At 39.1% G+C, this 13283-nt stretch overlaps 1 protein-coding gene and 1 long non-coding RNA gene across 4 annotated transcripts in view; one reads left to right on the top strand and one right to left on the bottom strand.

The window, feature by feature from the left end:
- The window catches only part of LOC309647806 (phospholipid-transporting ATPase IB), a 546353-nt gene that overhangs the window by 383902 nt on the left and 149168 nt on the right, over window positions 1-13283 (top strand). For all 3 annotated transcript variants that reach the window (XM_082435527.1, XM_082435526.1, XM_082435525.1), the window contains exon 28: window positions 9827-9901. In XM_082435527.1, coding sequence (XP_082291653.1) covers window positions 9827-9901 — 75 coding nt within the window. The remainder of the gene's footprint in view (window positions 1-9826; window positions 9902-13283) is intronic.
- LOC309647915 overlaps window positions 1-13283 on the bottom strand; it is a 256908-nt gene that overhangs the window by 241863 nt on the left and 1762 nt on the right. The window lies entirely within an intron of this gene.

Below are 13283 nucleotides of genomic sequence, written 5' to 3'. Positions count from 1 at the left end.
AGCACGGGATTTGGGCTGAGAGTCTGAGCCTTGAACTATTAAAAAATGTAAGTAGTCCTTGACACAATTTGGAGCAATTACATTCTATTGTGCTAAGAATTCCTTATTAAAAATCGATTTAATTGTGCGTACTCCATCTGGTCGGTATTACGATCTTTTATGGGAAGGAAACACGATTCTGTATTTACCTGATGGTCCATAGGATGAGCATGTCATTTGGTAGCCCTGAAAAATTAAGGAAACATTGAAAGTGTTTACCAGATTTCCCGTTCCTAACTTGTGGGACTTTTGAGCTGTAAGATTCAACGTCTTACATCGTTTGGGATTTTAATGGAAAAGAAAATGTTTAAACTGAAGCAAGAAAATTTCTACGTGCACATCATATGCTATATTTATTTGCATGTGATAATTTCTCTTTTATACTTTTGACATTCTAATCCCTTTAAACATAACTTAGATGGTCATGTTAGTATTAATTTGTGTTTTTTTATTCAAAAACTCTGGATAATGAAAGGTGAGAGGCTTACTTTTGTCTGCTGGGTCAATTTCAACCATATTAGCGAAGAACCGTGTGATTTCAGCTTAAAATACTGCAGGGAAATGTTTTTAAAACCAGAGTGATTGCATTTTGTTATGTGGTGTGTTTTTCAAAGGAGTTTATATCTTAATCTGAAAAGGAGCCTTAACTTCCTTGCATGGCATTAGAGGCTTAAGACTGAATCATTTTGTTCATAAGCTTTTTTGAACTGCTGACGTGCTTATAGTTGTGAAGTATTTTGTTCCTGTCACAATCTTAAACTGTCAACAGCATGGTTAGTTACCTTAAATATTGATTTGATTCTGAATCGCCTTAACTTCGATGTTTTATTTTTTTTAAAGTCACTGATTCATTATGCAGGGTCTACTGTTACTAACTATAACAGTCTATCAAACACCTATTTGGTAGCAGCTACAATATCTTTAATTGTCTCTGTGCCCTGATTTCCTCATTTGTGAAATGCAGACCATGCTTATTTGTTAGGATTGCTAGGAGCTTTAAATGAGATACTGTACTCCATTTAGAAGGTTCTGCTCGAAGGTTCTGTGCAGAGTAGGCATTAAATACACATTAGCTTTTATCATCATTATCAAAACTAAAAATGACGGTTCTGTAGTGTGTGGTTTTCTTTCCATTCGTTCATTAAAAATGAAGTTTGGGAAAGGTGTGGGGAGGAATAAATTAGGAGTTTGGGATTAACAGTACTCTATATAAAATAGATAATCAGCAAGGACCTATTCTATAGCCCAGGGAACTCTACTCAATATTGTGTAATAACCTATATGGGAAAAATATCTAAGAAAGAATAGATACACATATATGTATAACTGAATCACTTTGTTGTATACCTGAAACTAACACAACATTGTAAATCAGCTATACTCCAGTATAAAATAAAAAGTTTTTAAACATGAAGCTTGAGGGGGGGGGGGATTAAGGAAGCTGCCCTGATCACGTAGCAATTCAGTGAATGGAATTGATATAATCTCTGGCTGCATGCATCTCACAGAGGGTGGGGTAGACAGGTAACAAGGCAACAGAAAGTGCCGGAGAGAAATGAACACGGTGGAGTGACAGAGTAACAAGGGCTTCTCCTCTACATAATTCTTGAAAGGAGTGCTTATTTGTTGTATGGTAGCAGTGTATAAAGGAAAAGTAACTTCCTCTCAGCTGCCTTTATTTCTGCACTAGTAGTCAATAGCTTCCATGCTTTTCTTTGCATTCATAAAAAATACGTAAACATGTGGCATTTTTTGTTGTGGTTTTACAAGAAATGGATTCTATATGCATTACTCTGTAACTTTCTTTCTTGTGTTGGTTTGCCTTGAAAAAATCCCCAGAAGTTTTGTAAGTATGTGGTGTCTGCTGCTAGCATTGGGCCTGTCCAGGACTGACCTGTAAAGAAAAACTCTCCAAAGATTTCAGAGACGAAGCCCAGCCTGTTTATTACCATAGTCTTCATTTAACTCTGGCCACTCAATCCCGTATTTATTGGGCAAAAGATACTGGAGGGGAAGTTCCTAGGGTATCTTGCTACTACTGTTATTTTTGTGCTGTTATTATTTTTGTATTTCTGATAATCCTTACCCTATAATAGCATCCCTGATTTTTTTTCCCTTAATTTCCTGTCTACCTGCCTAATGACTTACCTATTCATTTTGCCTTTTCTTTTGTCAGTCTCATACTGTTTCTTTGGCATACATTCCTTCATTTACATACGTATAGATTTTACATTTTAAAAGGCAGGATTGCTGCATTTATCCCCTAATAAAGAACTTTAAGGGATTTTCCCCTATGCTTTTTGTTTTGTTTTGTTTCCCCCTGTTAACAGTACTGCAAAACAAGATATGTTTTTATATACAGGTGCCTTTTATTTATGAGAAATGAACTTCTAAAAATAGAGTTTGTAGATGAAGTGTATGCTTCTTTTTTATCCTAATGCATACTGCCAGATCGAATTCCAAAAAGATTATAGCCCTTTGACTTTTAAACAGATATCTTTAATCAGCTCAGACCTGACTGCATATCAGTAGATCATGATGTTGCTGCCACTTCAGTGAGAAACCGTATGGCTAATTTATTTAATTACTCTCTGTAGGGTACTTTTCCACTTCAGTCCTCTACCGTGGGTCTTGGAAGAGCGGAGTAAATTGAGGAACAGTTCCCCCCATTCCCGGATGAAGCAATCATCCAAGTATGTGGCTGGGAGCTGAGAATCTGAGCAGCGGCAGGTCCAGCTGCCAAGGTGGTACAGTGGCGGCTGGGACCCGTAGACAGGAGTCTGTGCAATTAGCCAGGACGGTTACTGCATTTTTGGCAGTGGAGCAGCAGTTAAAGCAAAGAAGGATCTTTTTCCAAGAAGGAAAAACCATTTAATAAGTTTGGGTCAGTTCGCTCATAACAGCGCTACATTTGAGCAGGAGAAACCCCAGGAGCTTGGCAAACCATCACTACTGGCCAGCCTTCCTCCCAGCTCAAAAGTCTGAGGCCGTCCAGGCAGAACCTGGCTCTCTGCTTTGACTGTATCCATTTAATAGCATTCCTAGTTAACAGAGTGAAAGCAGAGGAATCTTTGCCCCCTTAATCCAGAAGCGTAAGATTTAGTGGCTGTACAAGCCGTGGTCCAAGTAACTGCACAGCAGAGGGGGCGGGCAGTCTGTCTGTATTGCGGGCTGTGTGCTTGGGCGTGCAGCTTGAAACCGTGGTCCTCCAAAAATGACATTGATGTTTACAAATGGCGCAGTGCTTTCTTTTTTGTAGATGAATCAACATTTGTATATGACTAACCAGTGTGAAAGTCTGATTTTATAGTGTGTCAGGGAGCCATCGTGTACCTGTCCTGTGAATAAATAAAGTAAAAACTCAGTACGTTTACATAAATATTTTAAAATACAGTGTGTTCTCCTACTTTTTCCATTTCACCTAGGGAAATCTTGCCAAAATAAAATCAAGTTTGAGTGTTTACAGTGCAAGAGAAAACCAGCTCATGGATTTTGAAATTAGGAGATGAATTGTGTTTGTTTTGTTTATTTAGGTTTTAATTTTTTCTCTCCCAAATAAATCTTTCCAATGAAATAAACAGGTCTGATCATCTAATGATGGATTATTTGAATGAAGATTGAAATTGAATTGGAAATGTTGAAAATGAGCTGCTTTATACTTTTCAAAAAGCTACGGCACCTGTAACTGATAAAAATTAGGACAAACATATCAAAAATCTTTGAACACGTGGCCCAGCCAGTGCCAACTTGGACAGAATCAGAACACTGGCTACTTAGAGGAAATATCTCAACATTCAACTAATCAAGGATGTTAATCTGAAGTAAAGATTGAAAATTGTGACATGGTTAGGATTGCTCAGAGCAAAGGTTAATGCTGAGAAAGAGAAGCTTGACTTCTTAGGATCTTTTCCCCTTACTGTGTATTTTCAACAACTAGAATGTCATAGTTATATGAAATTCACTCTCAGTCTTTAAAGTGATTTCTCCTTAATAATTTATCAAGATATGTTTCTGGTTTAGGGATCTAATTTTGTCAAGTTCTGCATTCACATGCATTGCTACCATGGCCTCTAAAGAGTAAGGCCTGTGGTTCTGTGTATGAGGCGTCAAGCTAGAGAGTAGTTACTCAAAAAGAAGCGAACGTTTCTGAATCCTCACCGGCTACACACAGATTTAATCATGGCTTCCTGCAGTCTGTCCCATGGCGTTATTTTGCTTATGACAAACAGGTTACAGCATTATTTCGAAGTTTTATCAGGTTGACCTAATGAACCTATTTCTTTCATCCAGGGTTTCTCAATAGTGACACTCTTGACATCTTGGACCAAATAATTCTTTGCTGTAGGGAACTCTCCCGGGCATTGTAGGATATTTAGCAGAATCTTTGGCCTCTACCCTCTGGATGCCAACAGCACCCTCAGAACAGTTTCCAGACATTGTCAAGTGTCTCAAAGGCAAAATCAACCCTAGTTGAGAATAACTGCTCGAAACAGTTATCTAAATAAAACATGAACGTGTTTAAAAAGTTCAAAATAGTACGAGAGGTATGAGTGAGTCTCCATACTACCACCTAGAGAACACTTCTGCTACCTCAAGATGATGGACATGAACAGTTTCTTTTGGGTCTTCCAGAACGTCGCCATGCATATGAGAGTGTATACACCTGCTCTGCATAATCATGACCACTCAACATACACCTTGATATTTTTCATGTAATAATATATCAGTGAGAGTTTTGTAATTACCACGCTCACAGACCTATATTGCTCTTTTTAATGGCTGCATAGTATTTCATTGCTATGGATGAATTATTTCCATTTAACTAGCTACCAATATACGTGCAGGTTCTAATTTCTTATCCTTCCAAATAATGCCATGGTAACATGCTTGTATTTTTATGTTGAATACTGTGTGATTATAGCTATAAGATACAGAGTATGTTCCTAAAAGTGGAATTGCTGGGTCAAAGGAAAAATATATTAAACATATTTGTGGACAATGCTATATTACCATCTGGGTATAAGGGTAGCTATTTTCTCAGGTCATCAAGCTTTTAAATCTTTGCCCATTTGTTGGGTAAAAAATGATATCCCTTTGTGTGTATGTTTCATAAAAAGTGAGATTTCCTACATTTATAAGTGGTTTTGTGTCTTGTGATAACACTGCCTGTATATTCTTTGCCTGTTTTCCTAACAGCTTGTTGGGCATTTTCTTTCTCATTTGTAGGAACTCTTTATATAGTAAGGAAATTAGATCTTCACAGATGTTACAAATATATATGTACTGTTTATTCATCTTCTTTCAACTTTATTAATATTTTTTGCTATAGAAATGAATTGTTTCAAATTTATTCATCTTTTTGTTTGATTTCTGAGCTTGTCATACAGAGAGTCAGTTTCACATACAAAAAATAACTTTTTTTTCCTGTTTTCTCCTAATGCTTTGAGTTGTTTTTTTATGGTTAAGTGTTCAAGCCATGTGTGATTAGTTTGAGTATATGGAGTGAGACCACAATACTATACAGGTGTAACTTTTCCTATATAGAATGGTAATTTATTATATGTTAAAGGGCATTTCAACAGAGTTGAGATAAAGGTGGTTTATTAACCGAATGCTGTTGACATAATTGCCTCATATTTGGGTACAAAATAATGAAGCTGGATCCATACTTGGTGCTTGCAGGGAACCAGTGGAGGGCCATTGCAGCTCCATGAGGAAAGGCAGTGACCTCAGAATGGCAGGCGAGGGCCTTGTCCACTGTAGGGCTTTGTAAGTTAGGGTCATGAATTCAATCTTATTTGAATAGTGTTTCTTTTTCACATTTCTCTTGTACTTAGCATATATTTGGGGGTTTATATTTTTATCCATTCAGCATTTTTAAATGTATTATTAATATAACAGACATATTTGGTATTACTTTTGTCATCATGTTTTATGTTATGTTTTCAGCTCTTGATATTTCTTTGGTTTCTACCTTTTGCTGAAATTCTCGTCATGCTTTATTTCACTAAGGACTTGTGAACATTCACTGCTGACTTCTGGCGTTGTCCACTGTGCCTGAGAAACACAAAGCCAACTTGACTTTTCACCTTGTAGGCTAATTGCTTTTTCTGCCTGAATATATTAAAGAACTGATCCTATAAAATTTTTAAACTCATTAATTCATATATCAGGGTTTGCGTGGCTGTTGATCTTTGTGTGGCCGTTGTTTTGTTTCCTGGGGACAAAAGGTGTCTTCTCTATTTATTGGCTGATTAAGGTTTTAGAATATTTCAGGAATTTTTCTTCTATTATATCTTTGAACATTTGTTTCTATTCTTTTTTTTATATACCTTTTTAAAAATAAATTTATTTTATTTATTTATTTTTGGTTGCGTTGGGTCTTCGCTGCTGCGTGTGGGCGTTGCAGTGAGCGGGGGCCTCTCACCATGGTGGCCTCTCCCGTTGCAGAGCACGGTCTGTAGGTGTGCGGGCTCAGTAGTTGTGGCTCATGGGCTCTAGAGCGCAGGCTCAGTAGTTGTGGCGCACGGGCTTAGCTGCTCTGTGGCATGTGGGGTCCTCCCGGACCAGGGCTTGAACCTGTGTCCCCTGCATTGGCAGGGGGACTCCTAACCACTGTGCCACCAGGGAAGCCCTCTCCTTTGTTTTTTTTAAGGTACACCTTTTGGGGTTTTTGTTGTTGTTGTCATCTTTGGAAGGCAGTCAGTTTCTCTTAAATTCAATGTTAACTTTTGTCCATTGCTCAGTTTTCTCGAGCCTGCCCTACTCTAACCTGACTGGTTTCAGCAGTGTCCATTCTGAGTTTTATTTCCATGGCCTTTATCTGTCATATCGACCTTTCCTTATTTGTCTCCTTCTTTGATATCTTACACATCTTATTTTAGCTCTTGTTTCAATGAAAGGCCACATATTCTTTAGCTCTTTGCGCCTTGTCAGGAGCATTCAAAATATTTTTCTGTGCTTTGACCTGGTTCTTTCTGTGGAGATTGTTTCATATTATTATCATTTATTTATATGTCATATTCTTTTGTTTAAGTTTTTTCTTTGTTATTTTTTGATGATGTCTGGGGGAGGGGGCTTCACAGTCTTTTCAGAACACTTTCTCATCAGTGTCTGTCTCTTCCGCACTGGTCACCTGTCACTTTGTAGTAATGACCACCTCCCTCGCCACCATTTCTTCTCCTCAGGTGAGTCGGAGGCCTCTATGCCTCACAGGGAATTTCTGTGCATCACAGGTTTTCTGTTAGGTGAATTTGCATTTATTTCTTTTCACTTTACCTCGATTGGTATCTGCTGAGTTGATTGCTCTTTGCTCCTTCCCGTGCCCTGCCATTCTCCTCAGTCACTTCTGGGGGGAAAAGGCATTTGTGTGCACATTGCTCTTGAACTGCAGTTTGCCTGCTGTGTTGAATTGGACCAGGGACCTCAGCCATGACTCATGCCTATCTCACCCTCTAAATAAGAGCTGATTCAGCTCTTTCTTGGGTTGTTCCACCTCTTTGTTGGAAACCTTTTCACTCTGAAGGTTTCGTCTGCTATTGACATTCTCCCTTGATTTGATCCTACGTCATCATATTTATCAGCTTCTATTCTGTGTCATTTGTAGTTTTAATTAAGGCTATCTCATAATTTCATTGACAATAACTTTTCTATTTTCAATTGTTTTGCTGCTTTCTACTGGTATTAGGGAGGGGAGGACAGTAAAAATAGTACTACTGTACCTTCAGCAAAAGGCACTGCATTAACTGAATTAAGCAATAAAATAGCTGTGTTCACTAGATATTTATCAACGTTCTCTCTATTGTTTGAATAGGAGAAGAGAAAAGTATAACACAATCTTGGGAAAATTAGGTTAAGACCCTTGAAGCACTTTATAAATACGCTTGAATCAGGTGTGGATCTGCCCCACTCATTGCACTAAAAGTTTGGTTGGAGTACTGATTGCCGAGACCTCATGTGATAGGGAGGCCGTGCAAATAAAATTGTTGTTTTAGGGATGGCTAATATTTGGATAGGTGTGGTAACAGTATTCTGAGTGCAGAGCAGAGCACAAACTTCTGATTCTTAGGTCTCCACCAATATTTCTTCACTGAGAATAGCCAGGCCTCATGGGGACCTCTGGGGAGGTAGTTGAAATGAAGAGTAAATAGGAGTGAGGAAGGGTTTTTGAAGGTCAGCAAGCTTATCTTAGATTTCGGAGGGATCCCTGGTAGTCCTCTGAATGAGGGAATGAGATGATGAAAGCTGTGCTAAGAAAACTCTATCTGGCAGTTGAATTGAGGTATTTCGTTCGATCCCACTGGGACATGGTGAGTGAGTCCCTGTTTGTACCAAGCACCCTACTGGGTACAGTTGTGCAAATTTGGGAACAATCCCTGGCTCAGGAAACTTAGTCTGAGGGAGTCAAGAAACTGACTTAGAAAAATCTGACTTAGTAAAATGTCAGTAGCAGAGTTGATCTCAACCCAGATTATTATGGGGTGGCTGTTCTGTGTTGCCAGAGTCCTTCCACTGTAGTAATGGATTCAGTCTGTCATGATATTACACCACTAAGGTGGATTCTGTGATTAGCATGGGGTACATTAAAGTCTACCCCACATCACCGGGATCCTGCTGTGTGACATAAATTCAGCTGAATTTTAAACAGCGGCGTTTTGTATCCCGTATTTCTGTATTTGCTTTATTCTACATCAGGTTTCCATCCAGCCTCCTTATGGCTCGCCCATCTTCTGCTTCACTCTCACCACCTCCATATCGTCTCCTAATTATACCTGGTAACGGTTCCTTCTCTAAGATCATTTTTTTTTCTTTCTTCTTTTATAAATGTATTTATTTTATTTATTTATTTTTGGCTGTGTTGGGACTTCGTTGCTGCACGCGGGCTTTCTCTAGTTGTGGTGCGTGGGCTTCTCATTGCGTTGGCTTCTCTTGTTGCGGAGCACGGGCTCTAGGCGCGCGGGCTTCAGTAGCTGTGGCACACGGGCTCGGTAGTTGTGGCACACGGGCTTAGTTGCTCTACGGCATGTGGGATCTTCCCGGACCAGGGCTCGAACCCGTGTCCCCTGCATTGGCAGCAGATTCTTAACCACTACACAACCAGGGAAGTCCCAATAATTTTTTTTTTTGTCGTTCATGTCCCTGGCACTTTGCTCTGTACTTGTTTTTATGTCAGTCTTGCCTAATCAGAATTATGGTCTACTTGAAGATATAATCTGTACTTAATTTATTTATACATCCCATGTTACTCCAAAAGATGATTTGAGCATGTTTCTTTCCTATTATTGTGTGTTGCCCTTTGCTGAGGTGGTGGACATTTGATCAAGGAGCGTCAGTATTCTATGAGCTAAGAACACACATGACCAACAGAGGAGTTTCTGTGTTTTTTTATTTATTTTTATCTATTTGAAAGTCCTACAAAGATAAATCATATTTATCGAGTCAACTTTATAGGAAAAAGAACATGAAGTTGAGACCCTTCCAGTATTGAGAAAGTGTTGACACAAAACATATTAGATGTAAATTAAACATAAATTGCTTTTCTGTAAATATGTACATGCTACCTCTTAAAATCGATGTACGCCTTAAGTGTAAATTTTCCTTAAAATATTGGTATTTGTGATATTGGGAATCTGTGTTTTATGAAAGAGCAACGGCTGCGGTCCTCTGGCTCTTTATCTCTCGGCAGCTGTGTCCAGCTGGTGGTCCACATTCCCCACTACTCCTTCAGTGAATGGAAACATTTAGGTCAATATTGATATAAAACTTCATGAACTTTTTTCTCTTTCAGCTTTGGTTCGCCTTTGTTAATGGATTTTCTGGGCAGATTTTATTTGAACGTTGGTGCATCGGCTTGTACAACGTGGTAAGCCTTCTCCATTTCTCTCTGATGGCATGCAGAACTGCACTGTTTGTGTCTGGGAAGTGTATCTAAGTCCCTCATCTGCATCCATGGCAGGCAGCACAAATACATCTTTAGGGCCTTTGTTGCTGCCACACATCCTGCAGAAGCCCAAGCTCTCCACACATGGTTTCAATCATAGCAGATCATTCTTGAATAACCCCATGACATTATTAACCCATATATCTTGAAAATAGACCCTTGTTACCTCCTGACTAAATGCCTGGGCAACATTTCCATGTTTTTCGCTCAAGAAAAAAATTTCTGAACTACGTCTAAACTCATTCCACTCCATAATTTTATTTCTGAATTCGTAAACATATGCGAATATACAGTATGTAACCTGGTGACCTTTTTGTCCTTCTTAAAAGCGTATCTGTCCTTGTGGAAGAATGTTTTCTCCCACAGTTAGTGCTAAAATAATGAATTCTGACTTCCAGCTCCCATGGCGAATGGTAATCAGCTTATTTGGTATTTTCCGTGATTTTAGAGTTCTGTTTTCATTACTTGACTGTAATGAATTCAAAAGCTAGAAATAAATATAAACTATAGACTAAAATGACTATGTAGCTACTTAGTCTTTTGTTTTACTGGCAAGGGGTGTAGCTTGGTGCTGTAGAGATCCGAGTATGCCACATTTCTTGAGTTGCACTTTCACCACTGTTTTGGACCCTAACTCTGACATTCTCTGCCCTGGGGGAGTTTATACTCTGAAGCAGCCATCATAGGTAGGCATAGATGGAAGTTACCAGACATACAATAAAATAAATCGTGGTGCTATAAATATTTACAATTTGTATATACATTCGTGGCTGGATATTCAAATCGTCCATCTACTCAGACTCCGCCCCCGACACACCCTTTTTTAGTAGCTGCTCTGCTAGGTGTTATGTATAAAATGCTGCATACAACACGTTGCTTCAGCCCTGTATAGCTCGACAGGTTAAGAGGGTCACGTGTAGACTAAGATGCTGCCGAACCAAGTTCAGATCTCGGGTTTAGACAGCATTCATAAGATGGTAACTGTGTTACTCACTACAAAGTACACTAGTACATTTGTTGCTAGTAATTATGCCCCCAAAGACAAAACTGACAGGTGATGAGAGCAGGGCTGAATTGATGGCCGTTTATCACCTATGCTTGAAAAGCTACTCTGACCCCCTACCACATGGAAAGGGGCTCCAGGGCCTCCCCTTGGACAGATGGTTAACTTTGCAGGACTTAAAAGTGTTTTGAGTAGGTTAAAATTATGTGACCGCTTAGGGGGAAACATACTGACTCCTCCATAGTGATTTAGTGTTGGAAAAGGCCAACCCAGGCCCACGTACGTACTTGTAATTAGAAGGCTGAGACCTAGGAGGCTATGTTTAGCGCTAAGGACCGAAATACATGTCACTGGTTACACAGTGAATGGATTTTAGGCCCCTTTTCATGCTCAGGCAGGAGTGCTAGGTTCTTTCCTTAGCACTCTGCAGTCTTGGGCAGTTCAGATTCATCCGACAAACTCACATTGAGTGGCTATTACACATCAGATGCCGATAGGCTGTGGGATGATGTTGGTCAAACTATGGTCCCCAGACCACTTGCAGGAGAAGCACCAGGATTTCTTTGAAGGTGCAGATTCCCGAGCACCATCCTGACTTAACAAAGAGTTTCTCAGAGGTACTGAGAAGCAAAACAAAAATTTAAATAAAACTTTCTAGCAGTGGTTACCCACATTAAAGTTTAAGACCCACGATGACCTCTGATCCCTAGGGTTGGGCATATGTTTTATACCCTTTGTGTCCTCCAGATGAGAGAGAATATCGCAGCAGAGAAGTGAATTCCCAGGTGAAATGGCTCTGTGACCACGGGGGCACGGTACCAGTGTGGGAGACGGTCACCAGGGAGTGGTGGCAGAGTTGGGACAGTCAAATCCAGTGGGGTCAGAGGGTCATTGGCCTCCACAGTCAGTGGAAGGGCCAAAGCTTTTGAGGACTTGGAAGTCTGCCCCCATAGCAATTGTCTTGGTAACTTTTGTTTGAAATAAATAGAAACTTAGAGAAGAGTTGCAAAAAAGAGTACAAACAACGGTATACCCAGACTCATCAATTATTGGCCTTTTGCCTACCATTTGCGTCTCTCTCAAGACACGCACACATGTGCGTACGTAGGCTTGCGTGCACATACACTCCAACACGTATATTTCTGAGCCAGTTGGGAGTCAGTTAAGACATCATGCCCCTACTGTTCATCCTTTAGTGCATAGCTGGACCATTCTCTTACATGACCACAGTATAATGATCAAAATCATAAAATTTAACATGGATACAATACTACTATATAATCCGTACTACCCCATATTCCAATTTTGTGATTACTCTTCTATTTAGCATTTGCTTCCACTCCAGGTCACTCCACAGAGACCCAGTGCAAGAGGCAGTTTGTGACATCTGAGACGTTGCTACTGACCCCTCTTCTGGGCTGGAGTCTCCCTTGCCATTTTCTTTTCTTTTTTTTTTTTTTTAACATCTTTATTAGAGTATAATTGCTTTACAATGGTGTGTGAGTTTCTGCTTTATAACAAAGTGAATCAGTTATATCCCTTGCCGTTTTCTTCAAGCAGTATTGCTTTTTTCCTTTTCGGTACTTAACGCTTCATGTTTGATTCCCCAAGCCAGCTAAAGTAGAAAGTCATCATTTCTCAGTCTAATTCTCAGAGCAGATTACATAGCATTGAAACTCCTCCATCTCCCAAGGTCATGAATCAGTGCCATCCTATTAGATGCTCATTATATCCATAGTCAAATTTCTACATCATTTTAGGTTATGAGTAGAATGAGACTACAGAGGCTACCAGTAACAAAAGCTACCATGATCAAATGGATTTCAGCTACATTTTATCTATTTTTTAGTGAAGAGATAACTCTTTTTAACGCTGTTTCAGAAAATATATCCTCCTTAATTTTATCAAGCCAGCAGAATTTGAAGAAAACGGAGCCAGCCTTACTTATAAACATAAATATAAAAATTGTATATAAGGTATCAGCAAAGAGAGTTCAACAATGTATCAAAAGAATAAAATATTTGACAAAGAAGGATTTATTTCAGGAATATAGGAGGCTCAAAATTTTTAAATGTTTCTAAGTATCACTGTATCAGCCAAAAAAAGGAGAAAAATGTGATCCCATCAGTAGATGGTGCAAAAGTCTTTGAGTCAGTTCAGCTGCCAGTTCCAAAATAAGGACTCTAAATAATATAGGAAAGAAATAAGTCAATTAACTATAATGCAGACTATTTATTAAAAAAACCCAGTAGCATATTGCCATAAATGGTAAAATTCTAAAATGATTTCATTTTATATAAG

This window comes from Balaenoptera physalus, assembly GCF_965194825.1.
Source record: "Balaenoptera physalus genome assembly, chromosome: 18".
In the NCBI taxonomy this organism is placed as follows: domain Eukaryota; kingdom Metazoa; phylum Chordata; class Mammalia; order Artiodactyla; family Balaenopteridae; genus Balaenoptera; species Balaenoptera physalus.
This window is presented reverse-complemented; position numbering and strand designations above follow the sequence as displayed.